The following is a 16,238-nucleotide window of genomic DNA, read 5'->3' as shown; positions in this document are numbered from 1 at the left end:
TCATTCTAGCCTCTACAGGCAGCATCAGATGCTCTGTTTCACAGCCATGACCAATAACAAATCCACAGTAAGGTTATAGTTATATACACATACATGCAGGTATATATGTACGTATGTGCATGTGGGGGTGTGTGTGTGTGTGGGGGGGGTGTGTGTATGTGTATGTGTTGTATTTACCTGAGTTTTTTGTTAGATCTTCTCTTTCCTTTTGTTTGTCTTCTAAAGCACTAGCCTGGAAACTTTTAGACATATTCTTATATTTAATTATATGAGTAGTTCTCCAAGAACTACTTTTCTCAAGATGGGAGCGCCTGTGTACATGTGAAGAGAATTAAAGTGCAGATTTACTACAAACTCAGACTATTTTCCAGGTTGTGTTTGTGAAATAACTGAACAGAAAAGATTAGAAAGCTGGCAGGAGTCCCAACCCTCTTACAAGCAGGACAACAACTGTAAACATCTAAAAGACCACAACTGACAGTAAATCCTCTACCACACTGATAATGTGACAGACATCCTGTAGAGACTACGATAAATCTTCTGTTGCAGTTAAATGCTTCATGCATCACGGTAGCTAACAAATCTAAAAGGTGACCAGGGTTGGATGTGTAATTTTGCTGAGATAGCTGATAGGCTGCTTTCCTTCAGAGTATACCTATATTGTAACATTCCCAAAACAACCTTGGGATCTGATGGCTAGAACAGGAAATTATTTTCTCATCCTCAGGGAATTCTTTAATGCTATAAATGACTGACTGACTTTTTAAATCAGGACAATAAAAAGCCAATCTTCAGCTGAGTTTCAAAACATATTTCTGGTTTATACACTTTGTTTCATTCATCTAATTCTGATTTTCTGACTTCATAGAAAAATATGAAACAATTGTGTTTCTAAGTAAAAGATATTTCAGTGAAAATTAGAGGGTTTTTAATTTAGAATTCACTGCAACAGAGAGGTCTGGACAATGATGGATGTGGGCAACTCATAAAAAGCAAGGTTGGGCTTTGTATGAGTTTGGAGATTTGGGGATTTTTGTTTGTTTTGTTTTGTTTTTTTTTTTTTAATTTAGAAATATTAACTTCACAAAACATTCTTAGGTGCCTCTGCTCCACTTTTTAAGGAATAATTTAAGCATTTATGAACTTGCTTTTAAAGGTGGGCCACTGAGACATATAAGCACAGGTGACTTACACTTTGCAAGGTAATGAACGTATTTGTCTCTCCCAGGCATTGATGAAGAAAGCTCACAGTTCTTTCAGGTGGTGCCTTTAGAGCATTTAACATGCTTGGCATTTTTGTAGAACCACATATGATACACAAAGGATACAAGGTTGTAACATAGTTTGCAGGGCTGGCAATTAGCACTTAGCCCCTTTGGGCTTTCTGTACAATATACTGTTCATGGAAGAAAGTATGCCATGCAGACTGGCACTTTTGAATTGCAGTCACTGAGGGGGGGGGGGGGGGGGGGGAAGAAGAGAACAGCAACTGTGAGCCGTCACAGTTTTATAGACAAAGGCTTTTTTTTTTTTTTTTGTAAATGAATACTAAGAAAGCAATTCACAGTCCCACCACAGACTAGAATATTTCTTCCACAGCTTTTCCAATGTCAGGCATGTTTTTATTTCTTTCCCTGAGCTGAAATAACAGTTCCATCTAAAGGCATGGGCTAAAATAGGAGAGACTGGTCTCTGCTGGCAAACAGTTGGCAGCCGTGGAAGACTCCCTGCCTGTCGCCACAAACACCATGCTTGTATAACCAATTTTGGCTAGATATACACATAAAAAATGCAGTAATAACTGAACCTCAGTGCTGGAGACAGTGTCCATCAGTTTCTATGCTTATGGTGCTGCTCCTGGATGTGTGCCCTGCCTTCTTGCTCCACTTTTATTCTCAACTTTCCCCTGGGTCCCTGACGGCATCAGCCTTACTCCCTCCCCTTGTGATTTTCTTTGCAGCTCTGGACACAGCAGCTGCAGTTCACCTTTTGGCTCTCTGTGCCAAACCTTTCACTTTCACATCCTCCCTTGCTTCTTTGAGAGCAGCAGCATCTGTGGCTCTTGGTCATCTGGCAGGAATGATGCCTCAGCCTTGAGGCACTGCTGATCTCCCAGGCATCTTATTGCCTCCTCTTTGACCCCTGTAACTTGTGGAAGAGGAAGGAAACAGGATAAGAATCTGCTAGTGGGGCAGGGCGTGGTGGTGTTGCTCCCTAGCCCACAGGAGGACGAGTGAGTGCACTGCTGCCACAGCAACGGCTTCCACTTACCCCTAGATAAGACAGGCAAGAGCATCAGCTGCAGCCCTACTCCAGAAAGATCCTCCTGTGAGCCCCGAAAACAAACTGCACCTTCCCGACTACCTCACACCGCTCAGTAAGTACTTCAGCCACATTTTTTCCTCCTGTCTGGTTGGCTTCTTGATTTCCTTCCTCTCTTTCTCCTCTCTCTCTCTTTTTCTTTTCTTCTTTTTGTTTGTTTGTTTGCGTGGGTTGTTTTTTTTTAGCAGCCACCACCAGCAAGTTGCCTTATCACCTCTGGGGATGGGCAGGAAAGCACAGTCCCCACTGCGTAGGGAATGGGCTGGGGATGGTCCCGTGTGGGGAAAATTGATGCATGACCTAACTGAGTCTGGTATTTGTGGATAGGGCAACAGGGAACAGACTGTTTTAGAGAAAACTAAAGCACTAAATTTAACTGATGGGACAGTTCACAACCAGATTTTTAAGCCAGCAAAGTGAGAACTGATATAAGGACTTCTTATCTCACTACTAGAGGGGTTAATTTGTACCTCAAGCAAAAAATTAGGGAAGAGTATATTTTTTATGATCTCCAAAGACAAAGACTTTGTAACCAGAACTTGTGCAAATTTATCTTGCATTTTTTCAATCAAACAAATATTTTTATCTATTTTATATGTTTATTTTACAAGTAGTAGTGGGAACCAGTCTACCACCCAGCCACAATTTTTGAAATAACACCCAGAAGCACACTGTATGTGAGAAGAAACTGCTCCTAGACAATTCTGTGGTACTTCTGCATCCATGCTATTATTAGTAGCAGAAGTTTTGGGCAGAGGGAGACACTCAGATCAGGCTTTCAAATACCTAAGTATTTGCTAAGAAGATTTAAATATGTTTTATAAAAGTAAAAATTAGAGTAATCTGACAATATGCTTGTGGAGAGCAGCCTAGGGCCTAAATAACTGAAGCAGAAACTCTGTGCATTAGCATGAAGTTGTCTTCTGTACCCCAGAAGGCATCGCTCCAATAGAATAATGTTAAACATATAGTAAAACTTGTAATTAAAGGTTTGGAGTGAAGAGCAGCAACACTGAGAATTTCAACTTGTAGGATATCTACTTTGTACTCTGACCACTGTAATCTTGCTTTATTCACATGATTTGCCAGGAAGCAGTTGTAATGGGGCTGGGATAGGATGGGGTATAGGTGAAGGTACATATTTTCTGATAAAGGTACCAAGGCTGCCTGCTGAGTGCAGATGGGAGAAACCAAATGCAGCCAGATGTTGTACCATTCCTCTTGACTCCTGACCTGTTTCACATGATTTCTGTGTAGTGCAGATGTGTGCAAGATTGCTTCATCCAATATTTTATTCCTTCTTTCTGCATTTGTAAATGACTTTAACAAATAAGGAGCTTATTCACACTAGAGCCCTCCACAGGGGGTATGCTACAGAAGGAATGACAGGTCCCTCTCTTTGCCTCCCACATAGGTTTAAGGATGCAGAGAAAACGGAGCAGGTAAGGATGCTGGGAGCCTGGCTATTCCTGCTTGCTTATGTGCTCATTGCAACCAGTTAGAAAGGGGCAAACCAATTTAAAATAATTTAATATACAAACAGCACAAGGAAACTGTAAGCGCATGCTTGGTGGGAGAAGAGGCACCAGTCTTAAAGAGCAAACTCCCATTCCAGAGCAGGTCTTTGAGCAGGGCAGCAAAATGCTGCTTTTTGTCCAGACTGGACTGTGACTAATGAAGTCCAGCCTCTGCCTTGTGTCTGCATTTGGCAGCAGCCTGTGAGATACTCCCTTTTTACTACAATTTCCAACTACTGAATACACCAGCAGCAGCAAGGCCAGGCTCTGCCTATGAGAATGAGGACAAATAAGTGTGCATGCTATACCACCCCAGGGCCTTAGTTGCCTCTGTTTCTGTCTCTGCTTCTCTCTATGTTTTTAGAAATTGCTCTGGCTTCAAGAAGGTAAGTACATAGGGTCAAACAGGCTTCTGTGGCAACATTATTTCCAACTATCAAAATGAACTTATTAAATTCAGATTTACTGCTATTACTCAACAAGGATGCTCTCAAAAGTACTTTTATTTATCTAGCATCCTTGTCAACATGCCAGTGGTTTGTTTAATAATTATGCACACCCTGGAAATTAGCACATTTTTCTTCAGGATTTTGTCAATTGTAGAAACGAAACACTCTCCTGAACAAGAAAAATAATCCACATAGAATACCACATGGTCTACTGAAACCTTCTGAGGCACAGATTGTGGATACCTTATAAAGGGCCAGTTCAAAAATTCTAAGTATTCAATACACAAAGAAATCATGAGCCTTAATATACAATGATGAGGAGTATTGACATTAATGCCCACATAACCCTTGTACACATAAGAATTGAGTATCAGAACTTCGTTTCTCCATCTTGTAGGTAAGAATGATCACCTATAGGTGACTCATTTGACAACTTCTTTGTCCCTTCAGATTACATACAACTATCCATATTACCTAGTACCCGTGTATAGGCCCTACAACCCTTCAAACCCCAAGAAAAGACAAAAAATGGAGATTTTCCTCCCAAGCCATTTCCATGCTTAATTCAAGATCAAAGGAAAAATAAGTCCAGCCCTTTAGTTTTGTTCTCAAAACTTTAGTTTTCTATCTTACAAGGTAAGTTTTTTCTCATGAGATTTCATTTTAAGTTGGTTTAAATGTCACATTATTGGATGGCCTTGAAAGATTCACATCATCTTATAAATATGTGAGAGTAGCTGTACTGAGTATTTCCTAAACTCCAAGCTGATTACTTGTGACACACATCTACATTAAACTAACTGTGCTTTAAAATAGTAAACAAAACCATGTTTCTTTATCTATCTTTAGCAAAGTATTTTTACCTAATTGAAGCCTGGAATTTGTTGCATTTGTGAATTTTGTTATAGAAACCAAAAATTTAAGCAAAGAAAGTAATCATATTACTTGCAAGTATTTGTGTGTTTTAGGACTATGTTAAGGAGTGCTAAGATAGCTTTATTTGGACACTTTAATCAAGGGGGTACAGCAACTGAGAATTTTGAAAAAAATTTTAGTATGTGCTTTAACCTATCTAAAAACCCAAAGCTGATATCCAGAAAGTGAAAAGTTCAGATATTCTTCATCTGAATCATCATATTTTACAAGGGTATATGCCCAAAGGAGTCATGCTGTTATATGACAGTGATTCAGTATGAGACTTCATTCACATGACGCTGAAGCAGCTTTTAATAATACTTGCACTCTTCAGTCTGCCTTATCATTCATTGCCCTCCTCTGTCTGTAAGCAGAGCCAATCTAATCTCACGCCAAAAGTTTTAACAAGGAGCAATGCAAAACTATGTAGGCAATGCTTGAACTTGCCTCAACTTTTAGGAAAGCATTTCAGCTGTCTCTATCTGCTCCTTCTTTTCCTAGAAATAAGAGACTTGAGGTGACTCATTTAGGCACATATCTCTGCAGAGGCTGGTACAGCCTAGCTGCACTGTACCAAAGTCTCAGGCTAAATGACAATTGAATTCTAAATCATATAGGGAAATCTATAGCATCTCAGGAAGTATCTTCTGTTGCATGTGAGTTAGGCTTCCAATGTAACCATTACAGATGCACAAATGATGAATGTGGATCATTATGTTAAGAGACATAACAGAGTGCAAGAAAAAAACCACTTTATTTCATCACATGAATAGCAAGCATTTGCTACCAAAGTGATGGATGTCAGCAGAGAGTACAAACTGTGCTAATGTGAAGGCTGCTAGAAAAAGTGTTGCACTTCATGCATGAAAATCTGAGAACATGCTTCCATTTGTAAAGTCATATTAATGGCTTCATACAGTCCCCATAGCAGGCTACCTTCCCACATAAAAGTTACAGGGGAATCTGTTTCCGTAGTGGCAGGAACTGATTTTAGTGGTTTGGGAAAGCACCATTACAATGGTCACATACAGCAACTTTCCTTTGAAAGAGAGGTCTGTGTGCAATCCATGGTGACAGGATGTAACAGCACTCACAGGTTCACACATCATACACAAGGTATATACACCCAAGATACCATTATATATTTTGGTAATTTTTATCTTTTTTATTCTTTTGTCACAGACTATCACAAAGTGTAGTGCTTTTGTAAGCAAGGCAATGCTGGCTTCAGGGCAGACTTACAAAAGAAATGAAAAGGAAGGAGAGTGTCAGAAGTTAGCCTGTAAACCAGAATTTTAAAGAACTGAAGATGCCGAGGGTTTGGCATGTGTGACAATGAAATTACGAACACAGATCTAAGAGATGCATTTTAGAATAAAATTTTCCAAACTACCACGTTAAGAAAAAACAATGAAGCAATCTTATATTAAGTCTCTTCACAAAGCTTAATTTTTATTGGGTGAAATAATTCAATGAAACAACTTATTGAAATCTAACCAAATTTAACTGTATTTTTAAAGTCATTTCCAGTAAATATAATTTACTACCAAATTTACATTTAAATTTTGCTGTCTATTCTCAGTCTTTTTTGGCCTCAAGATATAGTAAAAATAAAAATGTCCATAGTGTCTGAAACAATATCCCTGATTTTACTGAAAACCTTGTAAACAAAGTATTATTCAGAAAATAACCTTTTACCTACAGTCATCATATTTAGTCAGCATGTCCTAATCAAATCTAATAAAATCAAATGGCATTTAAGAATAAAACTCCCTCAAATCACAAAATGTAGTGCAAGACTTCTTATGGCCAGATAATAAATTTTGTATTAAATAAAACTATGTCTACTTCACTTTAAACCACAGCTATAGCTTACTTTTACAGTGAATAAACAGAGCAACCATGTTAAGGTGCTTTCAAAGATTTCTTTCTGTAGAGTCTTCCCAAGTGAGGGATTTTTCTTTGCAGTGAAGGCAAATGAGCCTTCAGGCAGTATAATACTAGTACAGATGTGAGGCTGGACTAGGACATTCCTATAGTGAACATTTGGAAGTGAAATCCTTCATCTAGGTCTGATACAGTAAGGTTTTAATAAATTGTAGAATATTACAATCATTTGTAAATTTTAAATAGTGAAACATAAGGGAATTAATTCCATATGTACAGTATCAGTCAATGTCAATTTTTGATGTTAACATGAGTTTTCCAGGCAGTTGTGGCAGGACGTCTACACCTCCCCCTTCCCCCCTGCCTCTCTACCACTGACAGTTGGTCCATAAAGAGAGAACCTAGGGGCTGAAAGGCCCAGCAAGAGGTCATCCCTGGCACCAAAAGGGCTCAGACCTCAGCTAAGAATCAACATCTTACTCTGGGGAGCAGATGTAGAAAGCGATAAAGGAAATATTCTTGACTGAGAGACAGTGTTTTACAAACTATAAAAGACACATGAATTATCACAGAGGTAGAAGCCTTCTATACACACATCCTGAAAGTCTGGGAGACTTCCCCCCGGACTTTGGATGCAAATCCATGGTTGCTTCCTCGGGGAATTGAGGAAAAGGATCTCAATGTGTGCCCCACCAACAGCTGAATTAGGTTTGTTCCTTTGTTTACACTGAAGAATTTTTTCTCCATGAGTTACTAGGAAACTAAGTGCTGGGTACTAAAGGGTGCTTGACCAAAACAAAGAGGTGGCCAAAGCTCTGAGAGGGAGATAATGCGAGTTTTGGGGCAGGTAAAGGACACACCTGGAGGCAGCTTTGTTCTCTTGCTCCCGGCATCGCATTGGAGAGGATGCGGCCAGGCTGCTGCTTGCTGCAGGAGGAGTTCACTGTCACCAGAAAATCCAGCCCTGGGAAATCTACCATCATCTGCTTGTGTGCCCTGGAATTCTGAGCACCTCTGCCTGCCATGCTGGAGCTGGGCCAGCCCTGGCCCGCTGTCAGGGCTTCTTATTCACTGCCCTTTTTGCTATAGTGTGACTCTGCACCCCGCCCTGCCCTGCCGGGACACCCTGCCCCTGCCTGACGGGGACATCCAGCCATTCCAGTTACCAGCCCGGGACTCTCCACTGTTCCAGCCTGGCGCTCTGAGGGTCCTGTAGGGGCACCGAGATCCAACTGCCCTGGGGTTTTTGTGAAGCAAAGCTCTCAAGGTTCTTGGTTCTGTTTATTATTAATGCTGTAGTTGTTGTTTTTGTTTGCTTTGTTATACATACTAGTAAAGAACAGTTATTCCCATCCTCATACCTCTGCCTGAAAGCCCCTTTAATTTTCTAAATTATAATAATTTGGAGGGAGGGGATTTGAATTCTCCATTCCAAAGGGAGGCCCTGCCCCTCCCTTGCAGATACCTGTCTTTCAAACTGAGACAGTAAGATACATTGAATCCTAAGGTATATTATTTCTTTGCTAGCTGTTACATTAATACTTACCTTTAATCTCACTCTATATATATCTACTTTTTGTCTCTTTTCTTTTTGTCTTTATTCCTGTGTAGTATTAGTTTGTTTTAAGTCTTATGTCTGTTAGTTTTCTGTATATTAAATAAATAATACATTCTGTAATAGACCGAATCAGCCATTATTAAAGAACGTGTGAATGAGAGTGGGTTTTGGGATGCTGGCTGCCTCAATAAAGCTACTGCCTGCTGCCAGAGGCCTTGGCAAAAGGCAAGGGCTTATCTAAACCACCACCTCCTTTTGTAACAGCAGTGTTACTCCAGTTATTTTTAAGTCACTGGCATTTAAGACGTGTTTCCATCTGCTGAAGAACTACATCAGTGCAACCTTTCCTACCTCCTTTTGCAAATATTCCTTTGACTGGATTTTGCTCAAGGGTTAATTGCTCTTTACACAGATGCAAGTTTAGCCATGGAAATGAGATTAACTCCCCCACTGTTCTATTTCTTGTCAGCAAACCACCGTTGCAATTTACAGATAAATAATTAAGTAATTTCTTTTCCTCCAGCAAGATAAAACCAAACTCACAGAGTTTAGTCTCCTATTTTCTCATCCTCCTTTTCAGTTATTCTCCAGCTGCCTTTTTTCTTACCTTTCTCTTTTATTTGTCTTTCCTTCTCTACCTCCCCTTCCTCTACTTTTTCCCAATTACTTCTTTCATCTACTATTCATGTCTCCAGCTTTTTTTTTTTTTCCACATTGCCTTTCTCCTCCTTACAAGGAAGTCACAGTCTGCTCTTATTCCCTGAAAATGGAGAACAGAGGTTGTGATTAAGAAATTACCACAGCTGTTACTGGATGAAGGTAGATACTGAGATCACTTGGACTGCACCTTCAGGTTGAAAGTTTTTTCCCTTTAACATTGCTTTTGTCATACTGATGAGATTCTGCTAAGCAACCACAGAAATTATCAGCAGTAAAATATGATCTAATTTGCCTCTCTCTGTGATGGCATCTCTGGCAGCCCCAAGATCAAATCTCAGCTTGCAAGGTGCTGGGGAAGCTCAGGGAGGAAGATGAATGAGGATGGGCATCAACATCCTCTTCATCTATAGGTAAAGGGGGACAAAATAGCCCAAACAGCAGTCCAGTGAGACTTGCAGAGCATGGACACTTAAATGGCTGTGTGAAATGGGTTTTCATGGTCTTACCAAAGTGATGAGTAAGTTTACTCCATGATGGCTTTGGGGTCTGTGGGCATTGGCCATCTTTCTGGGGCAGAACTTTACTCCTGGTTTTTCTGGGGTATGCAAGGTGTCTTAGTGGAGCTGGACCTATAAGACTAAGTCAACAGAATTCATGATTAAAGTTGGTTCATATAATAAACACCAAATATGATCCTTAGTTTACAGTTGAGAAAAAATGGAGAAGAAAACCAGAACAAAACATCCTATTCCTTACCACTTTGTGTATGAGATTGGACTTTCTGTATGAAATAGCACCTTTTGTATGCTATAAATAAATAAATAAATAAATAAAAGTATGCTAGTGTGGGTTGCTTACAGCAAAGCAGGTGAAAAAACAGGTTACTATGTGTGTAACAAATACAGTGAATAAATGCATCGCAGAATGTGTGAGTGAAAAATAAGGTCAGCAGACTGCTGGAAGACAAGAACTCCTCATCAGTTGTTAGGTAACACCAATATGTCTGTTTTATGTCATGCTGCTGAATTTCTTTTTTTGTTTTTTTAAATGTGGTAGTAACTTCATAGGAGGAGAAAAGCCTGTTTCAATGATGTCAACAGAATGTGTTCAGCCACTTGATATCCCAGAGGGCAGACTGGACAAGCAAGATTCGCAGTGTAACCATTTAGGTAAGTGTTATTTGATGATGTCATTGCACTAATGAGCCATGTTGCCTTCTCATCATAAAGTCCTGTTCCAGTGTCCATTTTTCCCCTCCAGTGATATAACGAACCCCCCATGAAAACAGATAGATTACACCTTCTGCTAACACTTCTAGTGCCAGATGGAAAGACAAAGGGCATTTTTCCTGCATATAAATATCAGCTGAAGCTCTAGAGTGAAGTTAATTAAATAGGAGAAAGGAAAAAGAGTCATTGATCTTTTCCCTGGTAGAGCAGTTTCTTCATTTATATCACAGTAAACTGAAAGCTAGGATATAGCTGAGCTTTCCCTGAATATATCTTCCAAATGTAATTTGAGTAAAAGATTTCAAGCATTCCATTTGCCATCAAGGGAACTTTCTAAAAATGTTTTCTCCTTCATCACCAGTATTCTTTCTTGAAGCTGCTTCATACAACTTTTACAATGAGCATACCGGGGTTGTCTTTGCTCCATCACACTCCTGAATACCAGACTTCATGCTTGATAAATACGCTTTTTGCATATTCATGGTGTTTACCTCTGCTTCAAGTGCTACAATTTCACTTTTATCTTACAAAATTGTCTTGAAGATTTAGCAACCCAGAAAGAAAAATCTGTTTGCATGTTGTTACCTTTGTGATGACAATAATGAAACACAAATGCAGTTTCACTTCCTTATAAAAAAAAAGTGTCTCACCACAGGTTTTATACATTTTGTTTATTTGTACTGCAAGGAAGGTATCCTAGCTCTGTCTCTGCTACATAGCATTTGTAGCCACAGACACCATTTTTACAACTGCTGGTACACCCAACACAGTTAGTCCACAAAATTATTTATTTAAATACATACAGAATGAATTTCATTATACTGTTGGAAAACTGAGGCAGTGGGAGGGTAAATGAGCTCATTAGAACTATGAAGAAAGCCTGTGAAGGCCAGAAAGAAACCCCACATATCCAGGGACTTTACCCAGAGGCCATCCTTCCCATATCCACCTGCATGTCACAGGTATAACAGCTGCCTTAAATAGTGTGAGAAAGTCTGGAATGAAGTCATGCTTGCATCCAAATCTGCAGTCAGGAGTTGGGAGTTTAAGTTGCCCAGCTGAAGGCAAACAAGCAGCTTTTAAGAATTCAAAACATTGGTTTCTGTGATGATACTAATGAGCGGTTCACAAATGAGTGGTTAAAATGCTTAAAGAATCATCATCAAGGTTATTGGCAAAAAGCCGGGTTTAATATGAATTCATGAGAATGCAGCTCTTACAGAGTTAAGTGGCAAGGTTCATTCTATTACTTACTATGTAGTCAAAGCATACATAAGTATATTGGATTAGAAGCAATTGGATTGATTTACATGAAGACTGGGATGCAAGAGAGTAAGAGTGCAGAGGATATGGATATAAGAATAGGGTGCAAAAGCACTTAGTCATTGACTAATTTAATATTTTTTTAAAAAATTCAATAGGATTTGCTACAATCTTTATAACAGTGAGTTAATTATATACTCAAAATAACAACATTCATACCATAATCCATTCACTTGCATGAACACATGATAAAAGATGTATACATCTATATCTCCTAGTGTAAAGGTACCTATCAAAAATTCCCCTCAGGCTCAATGCAATACACATGTCAAATCCCTTAGTGTTTCTCAGCTGGCATGGGCTGCACCTCAAGGAGTACGTATGTGTGGGTGTGGCCATCTGCCTAGACCTCGTTGTCAGCAACAGTCTTTCAAGTATTGCAAACTTGAGGGTTTGCAAGCTAAAAGACGCATCCTATTCAGAGGCCCACTGTGTTCCAGGAGAGCTCAAACAGCCCTACTTAGCGCTGCTGTTTGTAGCACCACATGATTTTTCCCTAAAAGTCCAGTAAAAATCATACTATTACACTCAGGCTACAATTTATTTTTCCAAAAGGTCTAATAACAATGTTACCATTTCAGCTGGGCTATGACTCAGGTAAATTACTTACCAAGGCTAATAAGAATAACTGCTTATCCTTTGTTCCTCACTTTAGTCAGACTGCTGATGTTCCTGGTATGGTCAGAATAGTTCCTACCTTTACTGTACAAGAGCACCTGGTATGGTCATCGATACTTCACTGCCTAACTGGCATATTTAAGGGGCACTTCACCACTCAACTGATTCAACTAAGGCTTATCAGAAGCTGCTGAGATTGTAGAGCAGGCCTAAACAGGAGTTGAGGGAGGAGGATGTATTATCACAACAAGCTATCTTCAGTATATTCAGCTTGCATTAGCACCCAGAAATACAGACCCTTGCAGGAAAAGTCATGTTGACCCTCTTAGTCATCTGAATAAAGGAGTGTTTTAAAGGAAAACCAAAAATCCAGTGTAATGTTATGTAAATAAAAAGCAAATAGCAATTGCTCAGTTGCTCTGGAAATAAAGTTAACTCTTGAAGGGAACAATATACTGACTGCCTCATTTTACCAGTACTTCAGACTGACCCTATATATGTATATATATTTCCTTCACAAAACTGGCCTTGTAACCCATGAAGAAACAATCTACACAGTAACCACTGGATGAAACAGGGGTGGCCATGGAACCTCTGCACACAATGCCTTCCTTCTGACATGTAAACACACAAACTGCCCTCAACTCACTCACTCTCCATTTTATGTCTACTGCCAACAAGGTAGAAGGACTACCTAAGTGACTTGACTCCCCTGTAGTATGGTACAGAGCCCTCTTTTTTTGGCTTTCTAAATATTTAAGAGATTTTTCTTCCTGGGCATTTTAATTTACTTGGATTAAAGCACTACTATCAAAGTAATTATTTTTTACCATCTCTTTTTTTTACTTCCCCTAAGTTTCAATTTCTATTATATTTTTCCCCTGCAGAAAATCTTTCAGAGCAGCTGATTAAGAGCTGTGACCTCAAAAAAAAACCAAGGAAAGGTAAAACCCTCACAGCTTCCCAGAAGACTGAACAGGAACAAAAGAAGCCAAAGAGAAAAGATACACCAGCTTTGCACACTCCACCACCTCTAACAGGTGAGTAGTAAATCTCTTGACTTTGAAATCTCAATCTCTGGGGACTGAGGCTGGGTGAAAGCCCATAGAACGTTCATTCAGTTATGTCCCCTTGGATGCAGACAGGAACACAGCTTCATGCATGTGCACCTGGGAAGGCAGGTGAGCAGAAAGTCTGACTTTCTCAAAGACATTCCATGTTAGTTGGAGGGTTTGGTCACACTTCTGGGAATACTGAGATGGATATAGGTTTGTACTCTGAAAAACATGCTCCCATGGAGTTCATAGTCTTGCTGATAAATAATACATTTATGTGTGAAATGATGCATATTTATTGGCAGCTGCTGAGCCATACTAGACGTCCCAATTGGATATGGTCCAAAATCAAAAAGGATCAAATCCAGGCCCTGCACTTCCTCATGAAACGTGCATCCAGTGCACAGCAGGACGCTGGGGATGAGACTGGGAGTAGACCAGTGAAACACACAAGCTACCTGCAGGATGCTCCTGGAAATCACAGGGCTCATGCATTTATGGGGACTCTGTCAAAGGGTAGATGTTCCAGGAAGCCAGAAAACATCACAGCAATGAAAGGGCTTCTCATAGGATGCTCCCTGCTGTGGCACAAATACAGATGTTTGAGAGCTAAATGCCACCCACCTGGAGAAGGGAAGAATAAACAGGAGACTGAAACCTAATGATCTAAGAACAGCAGTGGGAATAAACGTTTGTCACTCTCAGCTAACAAGCACTCCTTGTTCTAATCTCCAGTGAGAAAGCTGTGCTTTTATATTATTGAGTTCTTCTTCCCATGCTGCACATACATGGAGGAATTAGCCAGTAACTACTTGTATGCTTCTCTGTATGTCTGTGACAATTCACCAAGTCAAAAATAAGCAACTGGGATTTCCCAGTATTTGTAATCCAGATAGTGAATTTGATTCTGTTCAGTTTTCCCATGTATATTCCAGCAATTCTCTCTTAGGAAGAGCAGCTCAGAGGCTGAAGAGCTGTGTTTTCTTCCTGCTGTTTTTGTCACATCATAAAGAAAACATTTTTTTCACTAGTTAAGACAGTCACTTCTGTGTGGTCACATTGCCCCCAATTAATCTCTTGAGTATCTGTGTTTTTAAGTTACTGTGGTAAGATGTCTAAAGTTCTAGAAGAGATTACACTCATCTGTCCCACGATTTCTGATGGCCTGCAGTTTAGTGCATTGTGTACAATCAGAAGCCAGCTGGCCTGATAGCATTTTCTAGAGCCTATGGGAAATAATTAATTCGAAAGAAATGTAGGGTAGGTACATCATGCAGCAGATCCTGCAGTCGTGCCACTGTACTTTGGAGTAGTCTTTGGGAGACCTATGTAGATGAAAGTTTCTTCAATGTGAACAGGCTAAAGTAGCATTTTCTTTATTGCTTACTTACAGGCATAATTTCAGACTCATCTGAAAATCTGCTGAAAAGGTATGGTATCACAGAAAAGTCACAGAGAGAGAGTCCAGTCTCTCAAATCACTGACCTGGAGCAGAAAAAGCCCAGAAGAAAAGATACACCTGCAATACACATCCCACCTTTGATAATAGGTAAGAAAATTAGGTAAAGATCCTCCTAAGACACAGCAAAAAGTGGCTAGTTTCAGAGATATACTTGAAAGGCTGAAAGGAGGCTGTTCTCTGCTCAGTGTACTTAGCAGTTCTTGAACTGGACCTATTTGGTCCAAATATATAATAGTAGGGGTTAATGAAAAGTCTAATATATATCTCATGTTCAAGCTCTGGGAATACAAAGGACAGGGAGAAAGAAAAGCACTTGATCACTTGATAATCTCTTGCAAACTGCAATCCTACTTTTCTGAAAAGCCAACTACTGCCCTGCTTTTCAAACCTAAGCACATAGAAATTTTTAGGTCACCAGCATTAAAATGCCTCAAACAACCTAGAGCAAAGCTGTACTGATTAATCCCCTCTTCATTCTGCAGTCCCTCACATGCACTGAGGAAGCCAAGTGGTGATGAACTTCTCATTAGGAGCACCTTAAAGATAATTCTGTGCTTCTGGCATGACATGCAATACATACTACTTAACCCGTGCCAAAAGGGAAGGGAAGGGAAGGGAAGGGAAGGGAAGGGAAGGGAAGGGAAGGGAAGGGAAGGGAAGGGAAGGGAAGGGAAGGGAAGGGAAGGGAAGGGAAGGGAAGGGAAGGGAAGGGAAGGGAAGGGAAGGGAAGGGAAGGGAAGGGAAGGGAAGGGAAGGGAAGGGAAGGGAAGGGAAGGGAAGGGAAGGGAAGGGAAGGGAAGGGAAGGGAAGGGAAGCCCTACCATGGATCATTTGAATAGACCTAACCTGCTTTTGGGTACACTCAGGAGTAAGAGTACAGGAATGTATGCTAAATATAGCTGCACTTTGCTTTATGATCATGTCCCCTCTCTTGTTTAAATTAAGAAGTGATGAAGGAAAAGTATATTTATGTAATTCTGATTACCCAGTTATAGCACATAAACCAGCCTTTTTAGAGCAATGCTGGAGACAGCTGAAATGTAAGATCCAAACAGAGGTCCTCAGCTCTCAGATGGTCCATACTAGTAGTGTGTCAGATGCTTACCACAATCAGTAGCAAAATCATTACCAGTGAATCACTTTGCTAACTCCAGAGGTTCCCAGTAGAGTTCAGGACTCGAAGCTCAGAGAGGGATGTAGCCCAGAGATGCAGGTTATAAACTTTCCATGGATCACCAGCAAT

The 16,238-nt window shown here is 40.1% G+C and overlaps 1 protein-coding gene across 5 annotated transcripts in view; it reads left to right on the top strand.

Annotated features, from left to right (window-relative positions):
* The first annotated feature begins 1,951 nt into the window (after positions 1-1,951).
* PPP1R17 (protein phosphatase 1 regulatory subunit 17) overlaps positions 1,952-16,238 on the top strand; it is a 33,215-nt gene continuing 18,928 nt past the window's right edge. For 3 of the 5 annotated variants that reach the window (XR_010722178.1, XR_010722177.1, XM_066190531.1), the window contains exons 1-5: positions 1,954-2,377; positions 3,737-3,764; positions 10,365-10,477; positions 13,366-13,518; positions 14,927-15,082. Coding sequence is in view for 2 of the 5 variants with exons in the window: in XM_066190531.1 (XP_066046628.1) it covers positions 3,745-3,764; positions 10,365-10,477; positions 13,366-13,518; positions 14,927-15,082 (442 nt within the window). In the remaining 3 variants the exon portion in view is untranslated. Of the gene's footprint in view, positions 2,378-3,736; positions 3,765-10,364; positions 10,478-13,365; positions 13,519-14,926; positions 15,083-15,477; positions 15,534-16,238 lie in introns of those variants that run through there. The other 2 variants (XM_066190541.1, XR_010722181.1) reach the window with 2 other exon arrangements.

The sequence above is a fragment of the Chamaea fasciata genome, unplaced genomic scaffold, assembly GCF_029207755.1.
Source record: "Chamaea fasciata isolate MVZ Bird 193981 ecotype frontalis unplaced genomic scaffold, bChaFas1.0.hap1 SCAF_1, whole genome shotgun sequence".
NCBI classification, from domain to species: Eukaryota; Metazoa; Chordata; class Aves; order Passeriformes; family Sylviidae; genus Chamaea; species Chamaea fasciata.
The sequence above is the reverse complement of the archived record's forward strand: the minus strand, read 5'-3'. Positions and strand labels throughout refer to the sequence as shown.